This window comes from Ovis aries, chromosome 3 (genome assembly GCF_016772045.2).
Source record: "Ovis aries strain OAR_USU_Benz2616 breed Rambouillet chromosome 3, ARS-UI_Ramb_v3.0, whole genome shotgun sequence".
NCBI classification, from domain to species: domain Eukaryota; kingdom Metazoa; phylum Chordata; class Mammalia; order Artiodactyla; family Bovidae; genus Ovis; species Ovis aries.
Window position 1 is genome coordinate 36,746,706 of NC_056056.1, and position 23,028 is coordinate 36,769,733.

At 41.6% G+C, this 23,028-nt stretch overlaps 1 protein-coding gene across 1 annotated transcript in view; it reads right to left on the reverse strand.

The window, feature by feature from the left end:
* Positions 1 to 22,732, reverse strand: part of ALK (ALK receptor tyrosine kinase) — a 741,252-nt gene extending 718,520 nt beyond the window's left edge. The window contains exon 1 of the mRNA XM_015093875.4: positions 21,065 to 22,732. Coding sequence (XP_014949361.3) covers positions 21,065 to 21,749 — 685 coding nt within the window. The 5' untranslated portion in view covers positions 21,750 to 22,732. The remainder of the gene's footprint in view (positions 1 to 21,064) is intronic.
* Between the last annotated feature and the right edge of the window lie 296 nt (positions 22,733 to 23,028).

Here is a 23,028-nt window from a genome sequence, read left to right on the forward strand (position 1 = left end):
AGGGAACAGAAAAAACTACTTGAAAATTTTCCAAATATGATGAAAAATATAAACCTGCAGAACTGAGAGTCTCTAAGCAAATCTCAAGCAAGAAAAACACAAAAACCACAAGATACATTATAATCAAACTGTGGAAATTCCTTGATAAACAAAAAATCCTACAGCAACCATGGGATGATGGGAAGGGAAACAAAAAGGGAAATAGAGATAAAAATTTCTCTGACTTCTGATCAGAAACAAGACAAACCATGTAACAACAGAACAATACTAAAGTGCTGTCGACCTAAAAGTATATCCAGTGAAACTCTTCAGAAATAAAAGCAAAATAAAGATACTTTCAGCAAACAGAATCTGAGAAAATTTAAATACAGAAGAATGGCACAACATTAAATATTAATGGATGAAAGAAAAATACTGTAGATGGAAAGTGATTCAAAAAAGAACAAGGAGCTTCTGCAGCCAAGACAGAATCCTATTACCCTGCGGCTGACAACCAAAAACTCTGGACAAAATACAAAAACAACTATCAAGGGACTCTGAAAAATAAATAAAACCAGGAATATTGAGGAAGCAAGTAAAAGGAAAAACTTGGAAAAGCAACTCCTAAGGATTCTTGGAGAAATCCTTTCTTTCTGGCCAAGAGGCCAGGTAAAGGGCATTGTGATCCAGAGAACATGTATCTTTGGCATTCTTTTTTTTCTCTCTCAATTCATGATAAGTCCTCAGGAGAGTTAGCTTGCCTGGTGATGTCAACAGCCAAACTCTAATAGAAATCCTATAATAATCGTTATCATTCAGACCAGAAGACTGGGTTGGTGGGGGGGGCGCTAGGGCTCAAGAAGGGACCCCTTCAGGCCTAAGAGTATGGAGGGAATCCCTGTTTTGTTTATCTTTATTAGCTCTTTGTTTTGCCTGAAGGTAACCTTAGTTAAATGAGTTGTGCTGCAGCAGTACAAGTGGGTAAAATTGTGAGTTTAAGGAAAATCTAAAAGAAGAGAGAGATGGAGAAGGAAATACGCTAATTCTGTAAAGAAACTGGCCACAGGTTCTAGCTCACCTGTGAGCAGCACACATGAGGACAGACTCAACGCAACACAACAATGGCCTTAAGGACAAGACTAAGGTTTAAACCATACTCAAGTCTCAGACCTAAGAACATTTAGTCAAATTTTCCTGAAAACAACCTAAAATTACTCAATATATAAAGAACAACAACCAAAAAAAGGACAAAGTCTTAAGGAGAAAGATCATCAACAGATGCCAATAACAAGATGATAAGATGCTAAAACTATCAAAGACTTTAAAGAAGCTATTATAACTATGTTCCATGAGTTAAACATACATATCTGAAAAATAGATGGAAAGGTAATTGTTAGTAAGTAAACAGAAAAATTTTAACGGAAAATTTAAACTAAAAAATATATCTAAAATAAAAAATCATCATAAAATGGAGATAACAGAGTAAAGATTCAGTAAACTTGAAGACAGATCATAGAAACTGTCCAATCTGCAGAACCAGAAGAAAAAAATTGAAAAATGAACTGGGCAGAGCCTCAGGAGCATGTGAGACAGTAGCAAAAGGTCAAATAGTGTTCAATTAGAGTACCAGGGAGGAGAAGAAAGATAATGGTGAAAAGGGAAAAATGAAGAAAGAATGGCTGAAGACTCAAATATCATGAAAGACATAAACTTACAGATCAAGAATCTCAACAAATCACAAAGAGGACAGAATCAAATAAAATTTCATGCACAGATTCATTATAATCAAACTTCTGAAAACCAAAGACCAAAGAAAAATCTTTAAAATAGCTACATATAAGGGACAACAATTTAATGACAGAATTCTCAACAGAAACTGCGGAGAGAAGAACATCATTCTTGAAGAGAAAAAAAAAAAACTTTCCACCCAGAATTCTGTGCCCAGTAAAAATACTCTTTATAAGTGAAGATGGAATAAGGACACTCAGATAAGGGAAAAACTAACAGAATTTGTCACCAGAAGACCTGCTCTAAAAGAAATGCAAAAGGGAGCTTTTTAGGTTGACAGAAAATGATAAAATAGGGAAAATTAGAATTTTAATAAAGATGGGAAAACAAAGAAATGCTACATATCTGAGTAAATATGAAGGACGAGTTTTCTCCTCTTATTTAAAATATGAATAACTGCTGAAAGAAAAAATTAAAACTGCTGTCTAGCAAGATTCTAAATTATGTAGATAAAACATATATGACAACTGTAACACTAAGGGGGAGGATAAAAGGACATACATAGTTGTAGAAAGTGAAAGTTGCTCAGTCATATGTGACTCTTTGTGACAGTCCATGAAATTTTCCAGGCCAGAATACTGCAGTGGGTAGCCTTTCCCTTTTCCAGGGGATCTTTCCCACCCAGGGATCGAACCCAGGTTACCCACATTTGCAGGCAGATTCTTTACCAGTTGAGCCACAAGGGAAGCCCAAGAATACTGGAGTGGGTAGCCTATTCCTTCTCCAGCTGATCTTCTCCACCCAGCAATCAAACTGGGGTCTCCTGCATTGCAGGCTGATTTTTTACCAACTGAGCTATCAGGGAAGCCTTACACATAGTTGTAAGCCATCTATATTTTACTTGAAGTATTAAAATGTCAACTCAAAATAAACTGTGAAAGCCCATACATAAATAAAATCCCAAGAGCAAACACTAAAATCATAATATAAAAAGATGTAATGAAGACAAAAATTAAAACAAAAAAACATTCAAACAACTCAAAAGGTGCCAGGAAAGGGATAACAGAAGAACAAAAAACAGAAAGAGAAAATAATAGTAACAAATGGTAGACCAGATCCAACCATATCAAACATAACATTAAATAGATGTGTCTAACACAGCAAGTAAATGATAGACATTGTGAGACTGAATTTTAAAAAGACACATGAAATCCAACAATACGTCTTCTACAAGAAATTCACTTTAAATAAATACATAGATTAAAAGTAAAAGGACAAACATCGCTCATTATTAGAGAAATGCAAATCAAAACTACAATGAGATATCACCTCACACCAGTCATAATGGCCCTCATCAAAAAGTCTACAAACAATAAATGCTGGAAAGGGTGTGGTGAAAAGGGAACACTCTTGCACTGTTGGTGGGAATGTAGATTGATATAGCCCTATGGAAGACGCTATGGAGATTCCTTTAAAAACTAGGAATAAAACCACCATATGACCTAGCAATTCCACCCCTAGGCATATACCCTGAGGAAACCAAAATTGAAAGAGACACATGTATCCCATTGTTCATTGTAGCACTATTTACAATAAGCTAGAACACAGAAGCAACCTAGATGTCCATCTACAGCTAGGATGAAGAACTTGTATATATACACAATGGATGGATAAAGAACTTGAATGGATAAAGAACTTGTAGTATATATACACAATGGAATATTGCCCATAAAAAGGAACACATCTGAGTCAGTTCTACTGAGGCGGATGAACCTAGAACCTATTATACAGAGTGAAGTGAGTCAGGAGGAGAAAGATAAACACCGTATTCTAACACATGTATACAGAATCTAGAAAATTGGTACTGAAGAATTTACTGACAGGGCAACAGTGGAAAAACAGACATAGAGAATACACTTATGGACATGGGGAGGGGGGAGGAGAGGGTGAGATGTATGGAAAGAGTAACATGGAAACTTAATTACCATATGTAAAATAGATAGCCAGTGGGAATTTGCTGTATGGCTCAGAAACTCCAACAGAGCCTCTGTATCAACCTAGAAGAGTAGGATGGGGAGGGAGATGGGAGGAAGGTTCAAAAGGAAGGGGATATATGTATACCTATGGCTGATTTAAAAAAAAAAAAAAAGTAAAAGGACAGAACAGATATACCATGCAAATACTAATCAAAAGAAAGCTGATGGCTATATTAATATCAAAGTAAACTTCAAAATATGAATACCATCAGAGATAAAAAGACATTCCATTCAGTTCAGTCGCTCAGTCAAGTGCCACTCTTTGTGACCCCATGAATTGCAGCACGCCAGGCCTCCCTGTCCATCACCATCTCCCGGAGTTCACTCAGACTCATGTCCATCGAGTCCGTGATGCCATCCAGCCATCTCATCCTCGGTCGTCCCCTTCTCCTCCTGCCCCCAATCCCTCCCAGCATCAGAGTCTTTTCCAATGAGTCAGCTCTTCGCATGAGGTGGCTGAAAGTACTGGAGTTTCAGCTTTAGCATCATTCCTTCCAAAGAAATCCCAGGGGTGATCTCCTTCAGAATGGACTGGTTGGATCTCCTTGCAGTCCAGGGGACTCTCAAGAGTCTTCTCCAATACCACAGTTCAAAAGCATCAATTCTTTGGCACTCAGCTTTCTCCACAGTCCAACTCTCACATCCATACATGACCACTGGAAAAACCATAGCCTTGACTAGACGGACCTTAGTCGGCAAAGTAATGGCTCTGCTTTTGAATATACTATCTAGGTTGGTCATAACTTTTCTTCCAAGGAGTAAGCGTCTTTTAATTTCATGGCTGCAGTCACCATCTGCAGTGATTTGGGAGCCCCCAAATATAAAGTCTGACACTGTTTCCACTGTTCCCCCATCTATTACATAAAATCAAAGAGTCAAATTATCATGAATATATGCTGCTGCTGCTGCTGCTAAGTCACTTCAGTCGTGTCCGACTCTGTGCGACCCCAGAGATGGCAGCCCACCAGGCTCCTCCATCCCTTGGATTCTCCAGGCAAGAACACTGGAGTGGGCTGCCATTTCTTTCTCCAACGCATGAAAGTGAAAAGTGAAAGTGAAGTCGCTCAGTTGTGTCCAGCTCCTAGCGACCCCATGGACTGCAGCCTACCAGGCTCCTCCGTCCATGGGATTTTCCAGGCAAGAGTACTGGAGTGGGTAGCCATTGCCTTCTCCACCAATCCTAAATATGCAGACACCTAATTAGAGCTTCAGATAGAGAAGCAAAACATAATAGAACTGAAAGGAGAAGGAGGCAAACAAAAACCTGGAGACTTTAGCACTCCTCTATCGGCAATACACATAACAAACAGAGAGACAATCAAGGATATAAAAGACCAAACAACACTATTAACCAAACTGACCTAACTGACATTGATTGAACATTCCACCTAACAATAACAGAAAATGTGTTTTTTGCAAGTATACATGGAATATTCAGCAAGATAGGAGCTATAAAACAAACCTTAAAAACTTTTAAACAATTGAAATCAAACTCAGTATGTTCTCAGACCATTTCAGAATTGAACTAGAAATCAGTGAAAGATATCTTGAAAATCCTCCAAGTATTCAGAAATAAAACCTACTTATACATAACTACAGGTTAAAAAACTAGAAAATATTTTTAACTGAGTGTAAATGACGTTTCATTACAATATAATGAAATTTGTACAAGGCAGCTTAAGTAATTATTAGGGGGTAATTTTAACATTACATGATTATATTTGAAATAGAGGGCAAAAAATATTTAATCAATGATCTTAAGAAACTAGAAACAATTAGAGCAAATTAAACCCAAGGCAAACAAAATGAAAGAAAGACAATAAAATTAAGAGCAGAAATCAGTGAAATTTAAATAAGAAAAATAACAGAAGAAATCAATGCCACAAAGGTCATTTCTTTAAAATTCAATGAAATTGGTAAATTGGTATTCTCTACCCAGAATGATGAAAAAGAAAAGAAAAAGATGATGCAAATTACCAGCATCAAGAGTAAAAGAAAGGGCATCACCACTGAGCGTACAAACATTAAAGATGAATAAACAAGGGAATATTATGAACAACCTAACTTGTATTAATTCAACAAATTAGATGAACCAATTTCTTTAAGGATACAAATGACTAAAGTTCACTAAAAAATAAACAGATAATCTGAATAATCTTCTAATTAGTATTAAATAAATATATTTAGTATTTAAAATCCCTCCAGCAAAGACTATACCAGGCCAAGATGGCATCAGTACCGAATTCTACCAAAAATAATTTCAGAAAGAAAAACCTACAATTCTCTTCCAGGAAAAACGAAGAAGAGGGAGCACTTCCCAACTCATTTTATGATTCCAGGATTACCTAGACCCTAAAGTCTGTCAAAGATAGTAAAAGAAAACTATACCAATAACTTTCATGAACATGAAGAAATTCTCACCAGGTATTAGGAAGCAGATCCAACAATATGTAAAAAGTATGATAAGTCATACCCATGTGGGATTTATCCAGGGAACTTAAAGCAAATTCAACATTTGGAAGTTAAATAGTGCAGTTCACATTTATCAAAGAAGAAAAAGAAAAACCACATGATCATCTCAATAGATGCTCAGTCTGAGGGAAGCCAGACACCAGGACACAAGGATGTTCCAATAGTCCTGTGGAGAGGACCACCTGGTGAAGAACTGAGACCCCACCAATAGCCAGCATCAGATAGCCAGTCATGTGAGTAAAGCACCTAGTAAGTCAGGCTTTAAGATGCCTACAGTTTTGGCTGATAGCTCATGAGAGACTCCACGCAAAAATCACCAAGTCAATTGTTCCCAAATTCCTAACACATAGGAACTATAAAAGATACTTATTTATCATTATTTTGAACCACTAACTTTCGGGGTGATTTCCTATGCAATGTTAGATAACCAATACCTAGAAATGCAAATTAAAACCACAATGAGATGCCACCACACACTAGCAATGCCAAATATTTTGAGGGATGTGGATGGAGCAAGTAGAACTCTCATACATTACTGACGGGAGCAAAATACAATACATATACCTTGGGGAAATGTTTTTTCAATTTCATGCATTCACCACACAACCCAACAGTTCTATAATGGATTTAAGATCATCTATAGCATATGTCCACAAAGTGAATTATACACGCAATGTTCATAACAGCTTTAGTCATGAGAGACCCAAACTGGAAACAATCTAAATGTCCATGAACAGATGAGTGGATAAACAAATTGCTGACCCTTAAACAATGCAGCAGTTAGGGACACCTACCCTCCTTGCAGTTGAAAATTTGCATATAATTTATATTCGGCCCTTCCAATACAGGGTTTAATTCCTCCATACCGGCTGTTCCACATCAGTGGATTCAACCAGCTGTGGACTGTGTAGTATTTGTTGTTGAACAAATCCACACATAAGTGGACCTCCTCTAAGTTCAAACTCATGTTGTTCAAGAATCAACTGTATGTTCATACAATGAGATGAATAAAAAGAAACAAACTACTATTATAATACACACCAACTACACAAAAAAAATCTTAAAAGCATTAGAATTCTAAGTGAAAGAAGTCAGATACAAAAGAATATACTGTATGTTTTCATCCACAGAACAGACAAAACAAATCTACCACAATAGAAATCAAATCAGATATTGCCTAGAGCAGGAAGTATTGGGTTCATTGCAAAAGGTCAAGGAAGACACTCGGGGATTGATAGGAATGTTCTGTATACTAATTAGGAAGGTGGTTACACAGGTGTACACATTTATCAAACAAAACCCCTAAAATAGGTGCATTTTATTGTATGTGAATTCTACTTCAATAAAATGGAAAATAACCATTACATAATGTTGGTCATAAGTTCAGATACCAGGTCAAAAATAATCCTTCCAGGCCAAAAATAATCAAGTGTTCCTTCTCACTTCCTTCCCTCCCCCTACCCCTATTCTCTTTCTGTCACTCTTTCGGTTTCTTTTACTATATCTGTGCATCTCCATATCCAGAAAATAATCTCTGTCTTCTATTTTCCTGGGTTACCTCTTCTCCACTTTCCTCTCTGTTTTCCCACTTATATCTCTGTCATTCTCATTTTTATCTTTATATAAATATAGTTGTGTTTCTGCCCACTTTTTTCCGTCCCCTCTAAACTCTTTCTCTCTTCTTTAACTCACTTGAATGTACGACCAAAGAATTTTGAAATTTTGATTTATTACTTGAATATTTTGTTAAATTTAAGACTGAGTGCAAGAAATATTTGTGTTTTATTTAAATTATTTTATTTAAAATGGAATTATTAAGAGTTATTATACAATTTATTACATAGTCTTTGGTTGATACGTTTCCCTCTTTGAGTTAATGACCTCACTTGTAACAGGGCTCCCTTTCCCTGCTTTAGGAAGCTTTTGAAGCATCCATTCTGGACACCAATGGAAGAAATGCAATCAAGAACTGGGGAAAAAAACTAATACTTGTTGAATACCAACTGTGTGTCAGGACTTACTATATGCCTTATCCTATTCTTACAGTAACTCAGGAGATGGGTATTATTTTTCTCATTTTACAAATAAGGAAAGCCGAAATTCAAAGAAGCCTTGGGCCAATAAATGGTATAGGAGGGCTTCAATCCCAGATCTTTTACTTATTCTACTATGGTTTATCCAAAGTCATGTATGGATGTGAGAGCTGGACCATAAAGAAGGCTGAGTACCAAAGAATTTATTTTTTCAAACTGTGGTCCTAGCGAAGACTTTTGAGAGTCCCTTGCACTGCAAGGAGATCAAATAAGTCAATTCTAAAGGAGATCAACTCTGAATATTTATTGGAAGGACTGATGCTAAGCTGAAGCTCCAATACTTTGGCCACCTGATGCAAAGAGCCAACTCACTGGAAAAGACCTTTGTGCTTGGAAAGATTGAGGGCATGAGGAGAAGGGGATGACAGAGGATGAGATGGTTGGATGGCATCATCAACTCAACGGACATGAGTTTGAGCAAACTCTGGGAAATAGTGAAGAACAGGGAAGCCTGGTGTGCTGCAGTCCATGGTGTTGCAAAGAGTTGGACACGACTGAGCAACTGAACAACAACAATCCATTATTTAGAATAGGACCTTTTACCTTTGACTTTACAGAAGTCCAATTCCTCATTAAGAAAATATATAAATGAATGGTGTTATATTCATATAAAGGAATACAACACAGCAAATTAAGAAAAAGAAAGACTGAATGTTGGCACACAAAATGACGGATGAATCCCACATAAATCATGCTGAGTAAGAAAAGTCAGACATAAAATAATATATACTATATGATTCCATTTACATGAAGTTCAAAAATAGGCAAAACTAATTGATATGGATGATAAGGATGGTTATCTTGGTTAGGGGTTGAATACAGACTGCAAGAAGACAGGTGGGAACTTTCTGGGGATGCTAGAAATGTTCCGTATCTTCATCTGGGTAATAATTATGTGGATGCTGTACATGTGAATTATCATCAAGCTGTACACAAGATCAATACACTCAATCCACTTTGTCATCCCTCAATTAAAAAACAAATCATTTTCTGATGCTAAAACACAGGTCCTATGTCCCATTACCAGAGATCCATTTCCAGAAAAGTTTGAAATTGAGCAAACTGATTTCAATGAAACAACCTCACTTTAGGAACCTTGGGGAGGGGCTTTACAAACACTTTTCAATGCTTCTGAGCTGTTAACTGAACCTTATGGCCTGCATCAAAGTCTGGGGCATTACATAGTTGCTCTGAATGCCAAAGGTTGGGGGAACTACGTATGGATGAAGTAGAATCTTAGCACCTGTCATGATTCTTATATATTCATTTTTCTACTGCCTTATATATTTATTTCTGAATAATCTAGAGTAGAGCCTTCCACATAGGTTATCTCATACAATGCAACAGCAACTCTGTGAGGTAGTCAAGACAAGATCTGTGTTATTTCCTTTAGGAAAACAAAACCCAGAGGCTTAAGGTTTTTAAGGGATTGCACAAGATTTCAAATCCAATGAAGACTAATATCATAAAAGGATCTAGGCCTCCTAGCTCCTAATCCAGTGTTCTAGTCACCAAAAAAATATTTATTTTAATTATGTGGGCTAAGAATGTAAAAAAGATCTACGAAGAAGTTCCACCCATGCCCAAGTTCACAAATCCATATTCTGATGAAAACTGAATAAAATATAAATGAGAGAAAAAACCATAACCAATGGTTTAAATTTTCCTTCTGATTTCCTTTGGTTATTTGCCTGATTTCCTTTAAGCTTGCCTAGATTTGCTTTGTTTTACTTTCATACCTACCCTTTAGCCTTTTCCTTACTCAAGGGAATTCAGACTACCTACCTCTTCACGCACCTGCTGTCAGTTAGCCAGAAAGGGATGATTCAAGGAACAAAGTCTCTTAATTAACCATGTGGTTAGGTGTATCTGCCTCAAAGGAGCTCTCTTTCTGACATGTTCTTGGGCTTCCCACTTTCTGGAATGTCTATGTTATATCACCAAATGGATTTGATAAAATTTCCCTGGGAAAGGGCCTAAGCTAAGAACAGTTCTGCTGAAAAAATAATCATAATATTTGCTGAAGAAAAAAAAAAACCTATTCTGAGAAATCTGGCTCACCCAAAAATATATGGGGTACCTCCCACCCCCTTACTATCTCACCACCAGGCTAACACTTGCTTTGAACTGCTCCAATCTCACACCTTGACTGTGTGAAATAACCCAGGTAATCACTAGGTTAAGAAGCACTGGGCATACCCTAGATTGGAGGAAAAAGCAAAGGTTCTAAGAAAGAAGGCATTCACAGGGCTCCTTACTAGCTATTTGCTATTCTCTCTACATAACGCCTGGACCTATAACCATCCTCACCAAAACTCACGTTCAACTACTCTCAAGCAGAGATGATATCCATGTGCATCTTTTGGAGGCAGCAGCTTATCTACAGCTCACAAAAAAACACCATCTATAAAATGCAGTGTGGATACTCAACAACTTATTTTAGGTTAAGGTAATTTCCTAAGAAATTAGGAATGTGGTCCACTGGAGAAGGGAATGGCAAACCACTTCAGTATTCTTGCCTTGAGAACCCCATGAACAGTATGAAAAATCAAAATGATATGATACTGAGACAGGAAATCCCCAGGTGGGTAGGTACCCAATATGCTACTGGAGATCAGTGGAGAAATAATTCCAGAAAGAATGAAGGGATGGAGCCAAAGCAAAAATAATACCCAGCTGTGGATGTGACTGGTAATAGAAGCAAGGTCAGATGCTGTAAAGAGCAATATTGCATAGAAACCTGGAATGTTAGGTCCATGAATCAAGGCAAATTGGAAGTGGTCAAACAGGAGATGGTTAAGAGTGAACATCAACATTCTAGGAATCAGCGAACTAAAATGGACTGGAATGGGTGAATTTAACACAGATGAACATTATATCTACTACTGCGGGCAGGAATCCCTTAGAAGAAATGGAGTAGCCATCATGGTCAACAAAAGAGTCCAAAATGCAGTACTTGGATGCAATCTCAAAAATGACAGAATGATCTCTGTTTGTTTCCAAGGCAAACCATTCACTATCACAGTAATCCAAGTCTATGCCCCAACCAGTAACACTGAAGAAGCTGAACGGTGTTATGAAGACCTACAAGATCTTTTAGAACTAACACCCAAAAAAGATGTCCTTTTCATTATAGGGGACTGGAATGCAAAAGTAGGAAGTCAAGAAACACCTGGAGTAACAGGCAAATTTGGCCTTGGAATACAGAATGAAGCAGGGCAAAGGCTAATAAGAGTTTTGCCAAGAGAACGTACTGGTCCTGGCAAACACCCTCTTCCAACAACACAAGAGAAGACTCTACACATGGACATCACCAGATGGTCAAAACTGAAATCAGACTGATTATATTCTTTGCAGCCAAAGATGGAGAAGCTCTATACAGTCAGCAAAAACAAGACCCGGAGCTGACTGTGGCTCAGATCATGAAATCATTATTGCCAAATTCAGACTTAAATTGAACAAAGTACGGAAAACCACTAGACCATTCAGGTATGACCTAAATCAAATCTCTTATGATTATACAGTGGAAGTGAGAAATAGATTTAAGGGGCTAGATCTGATAGATAGAATGCCTGATTAACTATGGAATGAGGTTCGTGACACTGTACAGGAGACAGGGATCAAGACCATCCCCATGGAACAGAAATGCAAAAAAGCAAAATGGTTGTCTGAGGAGGCCTTACAAATAGCTGTGAAAAGAAGCAAAGCGAAAAGCAAAGGAGAAAAGGAAAGACATACCCATTTGAATACAGAGTTCCAAAGAATAACAAGAAGAGATAAGAAAGCCTTCCTCAGCAATCAATGCAAAGAAATAGAGGAAAACAACAGAATGGGAAAGACTAGAGATCGCTTCAAGAAAATTAGAGATACCAAGGGAACATTTCATGCAAACATGGGCTCGATAAAGGACAGAAATGGTATGGACCTAACAGAAGCAGAAGATAGTAAGAAGAGGTGGCAAGAATACACAGAAGAACTATACAAAAAGATCTTCACCACCCAGATAATCACGATGGTGTGATCACTCACCTAGAACCAGACATCCTGGAATGTGAAGTCAAATGGGCCTTAGAAAGCATCACTACAAACAAAGCTAGTGGAAGTGATGGAATTCCAGTTGAGCTATTTCAAGTCCTGAAAGATGGTGCTGTGAAAGTGCTGCACTCAATATGCCAGCAAATCTGGAAAACTCAGCAGTGGCCACAGGACTGGAAAAGGTTAGTTTTCATTCCAATCCCAAAGAAAGGCAATGCCAAAGAATGCTCAAACTACCGCACAATTGCACTCATCTCACACACTAGTAAAGTAATTCCCCAAATTCTCCAAGCCAGGCTTCAGCAATACATGAACCATGAACTTCCTGATGTTCAAGCTGGTTTTAGAAAAGGCAGAGGAACCAGAGATCAAATTGCCAACGTCCGCTGGATCATCGATAAAGCAAGAGAGTTCCAGAAAAACATCTATTTCTGTTTTATTGACTACGCCAAAGCCTTTGACTGTGTGGATCACAATAAACTGTGGAAAATTCTGAAAGAGCTGGGAATCCCAGACCACCTGACCTGCCTCTTGAGAAACCTATATGCAGGTCAGGAAGCAACAGTTAGAACTCCACATGGGACAACAGACTGGTTCCAAATAGGAAAGGGAGTATGTCAAGGCTGTATATTGTCACCCTGCTTATTTAACTAATATGCAGAGTACATCAGGAGAAACGCTGGGCTGGAAGAAGCACAAGCTGGAATCAAGATTGCCGGGAGAAATATCAATAACCTCAGATATGCAGATGACACCACCCTTATGGCAGGAAGTGAAGAGGAACTAAAAAGCCTCTTAATGAAAGTGAAAGAGGAGAGTGAAAAAGTTACTTAAAGCTCAACATTCAGAAAATGAAGATCATGGCATCTGGTCTCATCACTTCATGGGAAATAGATGGGGAAACAGTAGAAACAGTGTCAGACTTTATTTTTTTGGGCTCCCAAATCACTGCAGATGGTGACTGCAGCCATGAAATGAAAAGACATTTGCTCCTTGGAAGGAAAGTTATGACCAACCTAGATAGCATATTAAAAAGCAGAGACATTACTTTGCCAACAAAGGTCCTTCTAGTCAAGGCTATGCTTTTTCCAGTGGTCATGTGTGGATATGAAATCTGGACTATAAAGAAAGGTGAGTGCTGAAGAATTGATGCTTTTTAACTGTGGTGTTGGAGAAGAGTCCCTTGGACTGCAAGAAGATCCAACCAGTCCATTCTAAAGGAGATCAGTCTTGGGTATTCTTTGGAAGGAATGATGCTAAAGCTGAAACTCCAGTACTTTGGCCACCTCATGCAAGGAGTTAACTCACTGGAAAAGGCCCTGATGCTGGGAAGGACTGGGCGCAGGAGGAGAAGGGGACGGCAGAGGATGAGATGGCTGGATGGCATCACTGACTTGATAGACATGAGTTTGAGTGAACTCCAGGAGCTGGTGATGGACAGGGAGGCCTGGCATGCTGCAATTGATGGGGTCACAAAGAGTCGGACATGACTGAGTGACTGAACTGAACTGAATTGAATTTCCTAAGACAGCCTCCCGTTCAAGTCCTTGGGCTATGTGTCTCCATGGAATTTCAAAGAGTTAATTGCTTTTCATGGGCTCATGTCTATTAACCACTTAGGTTTTTGCATTTCCTCATGGTATCTGGTCCCATCACTTCATGGCAAATAGATGGGGAAACAGTGGAAACAGTGGCATACTTTTTTTTTTTGGGGGGGGGGGCTCCAAAGTCACTGCAGATGGTGACTGCAGCCATGACATTAAAAGATGCTTGTTCCTTGGATGGAAAGTTATGACCAACCTAGACAGTATATTAAAAAGCAGAGACATTACTTTGCCAACAAAGGTCCTTCTAGTCAAGGCTATGGTTTTTCCAGTAGTCATGTATGGATGTGAGAGTTGGATTATAAAGAAAGCTGAGCGCCGAAGAATTGATGCTTTTGAACTGTGGTGTTGGAGAAGACTTTTGAGAGTCCCTTGGACTGCAAGGAGTTCTAACCAATCCATCTTAAAGGAGATCAGTCCTGGGTGTTCTTTGGAGGGACTGATGTTGAAGCTGAAACTCCAATACTTTAGCCACCTGATGTGAAGAGCTGACTCATCTGAAACGACCCTGATGCTGGGAAAGATTGAGGGCAGGAGGAGAAGGGGACGACAGAGGATGAGATGGTTGGACGGCATCACCAACACAGTGGACACAGGTTTGGGTTGACCCCGGGAGTTGGTGATGGACAGGGAGGCCTGGCGTGCTGTGGTTCATGGGTTTGCAAAGAGTCGGACACGACTGACCCACTGAACTGAACCGAACTGCATCTGACAATGGGGGGCTTCCCTGGTGGCTCAGATGGAAAAGAATCCATCTAATGTGGGAGACCTGGGCTTGATCCCTGGGTTGGAAAATCCCCTGGAGGAAGGCAAAGAAACCCACTCCACTATTCCTGCCTGGAGAATCCCCATGGACAGAGGTGCCTGCAGGCTACAGCCCATGGCATCAAAAAGAGTGGGACATGACTGAGCGACTAAGCACAGTACACATCTGACAATGAATGATGAGGCTAGAAATGTACAGGAAGGGCACAGCTCCAGCTAATTACAGTAAAGGAGTTGCCAGAGGTCAGTGGTCCAGCATGTCTATGGCCATGGTAAGGCCTGGACTGCACAGATCACTCTGAGGGAAGATCCACCATCTGAAAACTATTGCTCTTAATGCCTCTATCTTTTTCTTTCTCAGCATTTGTTTCCTTACTTTCACAAAGATAAGACTTTGTTTATTTCTAAACAAACAAAAAAAAGGATTGGATTGTAAATATGCCACTTGATTCTCTGGACTGAATCCAAGGTCAAAAGGCCTATAAGAGGATAATAGTTGATAGGAATAAAGTAAACGCCACCCCTCAACGCCTCTTTTCATCTACATTTCTGGCAAAGACAGGTCTTCCGTGATGGAACAATAGAAACTGTCATCCTGGTCACTCCCCATTTCCTCCGGATCTCACCTCTCATCTCTTAGGAGTTAGAAGTTAGTTGTATGGGGAACACACAGTATCACAATTGCTGCCAGGGCTGCCATGTATTGCCACATACGAGGACTGCACAACTCCAGATGGCACCATTCAAATAGGCTAAAATGTATATAGGACCCTTGTAATTGCAGAGTGCACAACCAGATGCTGGAGTGTTGCTGCTTCTAGGAAAAAATATAATTGCTCATATTGACGGAGCAGTTTATGATGTTTCAGGTTTTGGATTAAGATTTACATGTGCTGTGCTTTGTCGCTCAGTCGTGTCTGACTCTTTGAGGCCCCATGGACTGCAGCCTGCCTGTCCATGGGGATTCTTCAGGCAAGAATACTGGAGTGGGTTGCCATGCCCTCCTCCAGAGGATCTTCCCAATCCAGGGATTGAACCCAGGTCTCCTACACTGCAGGCAGAGTCTTTACCAACTGAGCCATCAGGAAAGCCCTAAGATTTACATACATCACCTAATTTAATATTCGGGACATGATCTTGAGATAGGAACTGTTTACTATAACCATTTTCAAATGATCAAACCAGGCCTTAAAGATTTTAAGAAATGTTTCCAAGTCATGGCTATTGCCCACCAAATATTTATTGTATGACCTTCTGAAAAAGATAATGTAAAGCTTTTTGTCTATTTACATGTCTGGGTTATTTGTAGTATGCACCTTGAAATGATTCCCTTAGTGGAAAGAGCTCTGATTTGAAGGCAGGATATGTGGTCCCAGTTAGTATTGTAACACATCCTTTAGCAAGTCATAACCTTTCAACATATAAATGAAAGTTTCCAGGTCTAAAACTTTCTACCTAAATGACCTTGAAACAATGTTATCAAATTTCTGGATTCCAATTACTCTACTTACAAAATAAAGCAAATATTTGCCCTTCCTACTGTATGATTGGTAAAAATGACAAATGTTGAAATGATTTATAAATTATAAAGTCCCATACAACTGTAATAGGACATTAATAATGATTATTTTAAAAAGCAAAATATCCTTTCCAAATCAGGCTGGGCAAATCTCTATGGAGTGTTGTCAGGCAGTAATCCTGAGAGCGGCAACAGGCTGCAACTTTCGCTCACACAACTCCTTCTTTTCTCCTCCCCACAGGCCAGTCCCTCTATCTTCTGTAGACAAACTGCCTTATAGAAGCTTTCATTTTTATTAATGATACTACTCTCCTCCCACATTCCACGTAAAACCTCCCATGAACCTTCTTTTTCTTTTGTAAATTTGTGAAAGGATCAATAGGATTTAGAAGAAGCACATTTTTCAAATAGCTGTATATATTCTCAGCATTTCAAAAGGTTTTCAGTAGCCAGTAAGAGTTCACCAAATCTAGAACTGATCTCATCTTCTCAAGATCCAAGTACCTTTTGTCTGGCCCAGTGACTTGATGCCACACACGTGAATAAATATATCTTTAATGTATAGTGCTGGGTGAGTGTGACTCCCCCTACTGAATATACAAAAACCCCAGAGAACACTCTGTTGAATCTAGGGACAAAGAAGAATAAACTCATTAATTTCAAAATAGTGTTTTCAAGATACCAACAATGTTCTTGCAAGCACTTCCCACAAACTTCAAAGATACATATGCAATTATTTTCTCTTCTCCCTGGCAACATCAAAACCCAGAGGCTCTCCAGAACTGCATCCCAAATAACCCGACTCCTGACACTGTTCTCCATCCCAGCTCTCCTGACTTCTGCAGCTTCGCAACGTTGGAAAATATAGAACTGATTAATTATGAATGCTGTGGCTTGTCTGACCCACATCTCACCTTACTCTTTTGCTCCTTTGGAATTCCAGTCCATAGTCAGAGGAATATCAATTTCAGAAAATAAGGTTTCCCTGATCTCTAACCTGAAGTTTCCCTCTCCAAGTCTCATCCTATTACTTCTGTGGGCCACACTAAATAACTCTTTCCCTTCACTGCCACTCTCCCTCTCCAGAGATTTGTAGATTGTTACCATGGCTTCCCCTTCATCACCACTTAGACCAGCCATATATATTTAATTTTTTTCATCTTTTGTCATAAATCAGTCCATTCAACTCTTAAATCAGCTCTCTGCTCTTCTCTGGACTAACTCCAACTCTCCCAATTCACCTCCAATAACTGATATCCCTTCTGGGAGCTCCAATTTACTTTCTATCTTCCTTCCCTCTCTTTGCTCTTTCCAGAAATGAAATAGGAAGGGACCAACAGATATGTGAGGTCAAGGGTCAGGAATATTGCATTGTATATACCTACTCTAAATTGCTTAGGCCTCTCCATAGTACATATAAAGTCCCAAGTCATATATCCCCTTTCCTGGAATGAGAAGGCAGGTATTAACAGTGAAACAAGCCCTCTTATCCCACAGATCATTATCCTCTAGGCTTCTGCCTGAAGGACGGCAGAAGCAAGATGTCAAGACATTTACACAAGAGGTTACAAAGTAGAGCTATGGGCAATGTGGTAGCCTCCAGGCAGACATCATTTTTGAGGTTTGGGGTATCCCAAGACAGTTTACACCATTTGTATAGCCCCAGTAACTCTCTGTACCTCTTTTCAATGAATGGGTGTCCTGGGGAACTACTTCAGACTTTTCATATGTTGATCCCATTTATGAATTCACAATAACCCTCAAAGAAACACCATTAACATGGCATGCATTATAAAGTCTCTCAGACATCCTTTTGTTCTCTCAGATAGCCCAAACTGCAAGTGATATGAAGGTATCGTTTTGTTCCAACTACGTGCTTTTCTATTTCTTACCACATTGCTAGTCATGGTCTGCTCAGGTTTGGTACCCTACCTTTAGTCTGAGACAAATGGGCTACCCCAGGCCCCTCAAAACAAGGGTTGGCAGAAGACCCATCCTCTCCACTTTCTTCCCCACAGACAGCCCCACCAGCAAGACCATCCCCCTCTAGATTAGACCATCAGTTACTCAAGCAGAAACAGGGAGAAATTTACTGAGCTCTGCCTATTCTTCACTTAACTAAAGATCCTATGTCACAGAAGAGTTAAATGCCTTTTCTGTAAGTCAGAGTCTATATAAAAGAATAAATCCATTTCCTCAAACATGATAAATAGCAAAATTAGTCCAAGTGTGACTAATTGTTCCAAGTATGAGAACCTAAACTTCAATTTTGATACAATAAAATTTGATACAAGAAAATGAATGAAACCACAATAATATATATTGGCCCAAACATAAAACATGATACAGAAGGGTGTGCCCAGTCCCTCCACAGGAAGCCTGCAGTAGAGACTGTTATCTAAATGAGGCTGGGGAAGCAGTGATAAGGCGAGAAGCTAGTCCTGCATGGCCAGCTGCCTAACTGCAGACAGCATATGTCTCAGAGCAGAAGAGTCCAGTCTGTTCCAAGTGTGATCACCACAAGGCCTGAAGTGCTTTTCAATAAGCTGTCTGTCTCTCTGGAGGTCATGGGGAGCTCATCCAGTTACACTTAGTGTCTTATTTGATCCCATCAATAATCATTTGATCCCAATACTGCTGAAAAATGCTTGGCTAAAATTTCTAGCCTTTTAATGGCAGAATCCTGGCTCTTTCTAAAACTAGCATTGCTAGACGTGTCAAATGATGCATAAGGGCTTCGTCCTGCTGCCAAATGGACTGTGTTGCTGAGGGAGGATTTGGGATGTTCACTGTGCTTCCCTATAGCCAGTAGCAGAGCAGCTCCCAGAGCACACTAATCTCTAGATGAAACTCCCTCACTCAGCAGCTCCAACTCCTCATCTAATGTTTGACTGGAGTATATTCTTCAAAAGCATTAAGTATGTGACTCTCCAGAGGCACCAGTGATAACTTCAAGCAACCTGCTTGTTTATAATAGGTAAGTTCAGAGCTGTAGAAAGGACCCCTTTGCCTGTATCATCAGCATCTAGACTGCTAGGGCCTGCCTATATAACAAGAAATGAGAGGAAAGTTTCAGAGATGCTCAGAGACAGAAAGTGGGAGAAAATCTGCATTCCCAGAGAAGTAATTTTTATATCCATTACACAAACATTAGGCACTAAAAGAGAATGCCGCATGTATAAACCACGGAAGCCGAGACAACATTAAAGCACAGCTGTTCTTTACAAAAGTATCTGCAGCGAGGCAACAGTATTGGTCTCTACCTCAGTTCACAGAAAGCACTATCAAATTCATCAGATCCTGGCTCTTGCCACAGGCTAGTATAAATTCCAACACTGAACATAAAGGGGTCATTTTAGGTGTCAATACCACTAGTGCTAATGCTGAAATATGCATCCAGACTCAACTCATCCATGTTTTCCATGGGGATCACATATTGGTATATTTTCTCTGCAATGACTGAGAAATCTCAGCTTCAGAATATCCCTTCACAAGACTACTGGGTATATGTGGGAGTGTGTGTGTGTGTGTGTGTGTGTGTGTGTGTATGTGTGTGTGAGTGTGTTGGGATAAGCATGGGGGATACTTGTAGCTCTATATTAGGCTGTTTTTCAATGCTTTCCATCCAATTAATACAGAGACATTAGTAACCAGTGGAGCATGAGAATTTCATTTATTTCTGACAACAGGAATGATAGAAAAGATGCCGGGTTTTACTCAATGAAATTAGTGTAGGCATTTAAAAGGCATGCTTTCTCTTCTATGCTTTCTCATTCATTTACATTTTATATTTTATTCACAAGCCTTTCCCCAATGGTCTTACAAAAGAAACATCCATTCAAAACCACCTGGTTTTCCCAGTCAAAGGATATTATGGGAAGAGTAGAAGTAAGTGCCTAAATACACAACCCCAACTCAGTGAATATGGGAAGAAAATGAGAGTAAATGAAATATAAACCTCATTTCAGGAGTCTCCAGCAGCGAGATCTGCAGAGAAATGGGCCTTCCAGAAACAGGCATTCAGATTTGCTAACACAGATACTCAAGCTAAGAACTGCAGTGAAGGAACTGGGAGAGGGAGAGAAAGGGAAATCAACTACTGTCCCTGGCTTCAGAGTGACTCCCCCAGAGGAAAATAATCTTGGCTGCTTTGCTCCCTCTCTCCACATCTCCCACCCTTTCCCTGTCGCCTGTCCCTTAGTTCCTCTGGGGCTCTCCCAATACATCTGAGAGGAAGAACAAGAGTCTGTGAGTGGACAGGAACTGGGGTTAGGTGGAGAGCAGAATGAATTAGTGAAGAAGAGGCCATTCCTAGGTAAGACAACATTTGAAGAGGATAGCTGGGTGGGATTCAATAATAAGTAGTTCTATATTCCCTGAGAAAGTGTATCACATTCCCTAAACTTGTGGAGGCCAGGAAGAGTAACAAAGGGAAAAGAAGAAAGGTAACAGTTGAGATCTAGAACTAAGCTCTCAGAATGCAAAAGTAATAGAGGGATTTCAACTGTCCTAGGAGCCCCAAATAAAGGACATCCAATCTTGGCTGCAACCCTGTGTCTGTCAGTAGAAAGAGTCATTCTATCAAGAACAGGAAACTTTTTCCCCCCTGACTTGGTTGCTGAGAAGGAAGGGAGAGTCCCTTGGGGAGTGACTGAGTTCAAGGATTAAATATAGTCTAACTGGTAAAGGCGATTTGAGGGAGAAAAAAGAGCTAAGAACCATGGGCTGAGGTTTTGGAAATCGGGGTTAGTTGACAGTGGCTGTAAATTGATGTGTTAAAACAACAACAAAAACAAAAACAAATCCAGAACCACTCAAGCGGGAGCTGCTCACCGGTCCCAAAGATCTGGAAGAGAAGGCGGGGCTGGGAGGCTCGGATTGCGGCGGACAGTCTTCCCTCTCTACCCACTTCCGACACCTTCTTCTCCGGCATCAGGCGGATCCTCAGCCGCCCTTCGCCGTGTCGAATCCACCAGCTGAACAGATCAGTAAGGTTGAACTGAAGCAGCCCCGCAGTCGCCTCCTCTGGAGGCCCGACGCAGCCCTCTAGGATCGCCTCCTCTCCAAGCTCCAGCACCAGCTGCTTGGCGCGCCGAAGCTTGCGAATTGAGCCTCCCTTCAGCACCCTGGACAGCGTCCGTGCCTGAGCCGGGGTGGGAGAGCTGGAGCCTGCTGTCCACGAGACCCCAGGTGGTGGCCCCACCAGCCTAAGCAGTGGGGCGCAGTCGAGAGCCAGCGAACCGCGCGCCTCCAGCCGGCCAGCCCTCGGCTCCGAGGGGGACGGCGGCGGCAACAGCAGGTCCCGGGCGTAGACGCGAAAAAGCGAGGGCACCACAAAGTCCACCGCCAGGCTCTTCCTCTGCAGACGAGAGTAGCTAAGCGGCTCCCGGGGCTGCAGGGCCGGCCCCATGGCCGGAGAGCCCATGCGCTGGCCGGTCTCGATCCCAGTCCCGGAGCCTGAGGCTGCCGGTGAAAGCAGCAGCAATATCAGCAGCCACAGAAGCCCTATGGCTCCCATCCCGCCAAAGGATGACTGTTTATGCTAGAGCTCCGACTCCCCGGGATCCAGCCTCACCCTCCGCTCCCCCTCAGATGAGAAGGGGTTCCTAACAGTCGTTGGTCCTGACAGGCTCCTTCCACCAGATATCGGGGGACTGTCCGTGCACTAGATTTCCTTTCCTCCAACTGCAAGGAGGAGAGCAGGAATCTCAATAAAACGGGGCTGGAAGCTCAGGGGCGTGTCAAGAGACCCTGAAGCGCGAAGGGCTCAGCAGCTGGGACCCTATGCCTCTCGCGCGCCGCGCAGAATGCCGCGCCCCCGTCCGTTGATCGCCGCGCTTTGGAATGAGAGAGACTACTATGGTTGACGGGAGATGGCAATTAGGTACCGTCCTCTCCTGCCCCTCGCGGCCTGAGCTGTGGTCTGTCCACTCTTGAGCGGCCTCCAACCCTCTGCAACTTTTGTGCCAGGAACGGTGGCTCCGAGCTGGTATTTGGTGTCCCGGCCACCTCCTGAGCTGCTTTCGGCTCTTCTGACCTCCTCTTCCGCGTCTAGCAGGGAAACGAGGGCACCAGCTGTTTTCTCGCGCACCCTCCTGCGACCCTCCGCATCGGGAGGTCTTTGGTCTGCACTACTAGCTGAACTTCTGGACCTGAAACGAGCCGTCGCGCTGCGGAGCAGAGGCTCAGGCCGCCGCCGCGCAAGTTTACACCGTCCTTGCTATCCTCCCGCGTCTGGTCTCAGAGTTCTCGGGCACCAAACCGGCCCCAGCGGCAGAAGGGAGTGAAAGCATTCAGGGACCAAAAGCCCGAAATCTTGCTGCCCCCTCCTCACTCATCGGCAGCTCCTGCGGCTTCAATGACTGGGCAGAAGGTGGCCGGAAGTCGCCTCTGTGCCCCGCGACCCTCTGGGCTGCGGCAGCCAGGGTGCCAGCTGCTACTGCCGCTGCAGCCCCGGGAGCCGCTCTATCGCATCTGCCTGGTGGCCCGCCACTTGCAGCTGGCGGAGCCGCGAGCGCGCGCCGAGAAGGGGGCCGGGCCGAGGTAGGGGCGGGGTTCGAATACCAACTCCTCACCGCGGCTGGGCCCACGCAGCCCAGCCCCGCCCCGCTCGCCCGCCAGCCAATGGTGCGGCGAGGTCGACTTCTTATGCAAATCTGCACAGGCCCCCCCGCTTTCATTGAGAAAAGCACAGAGCCCGCCCTACCCTCCCTCCACCCCTCTTCCCTCTCTCGCTCCACCTCTGCCAGATTCCCTGCCCTATGTCGCTTCTGTTGTGACCAGGATCGTGTATTAGA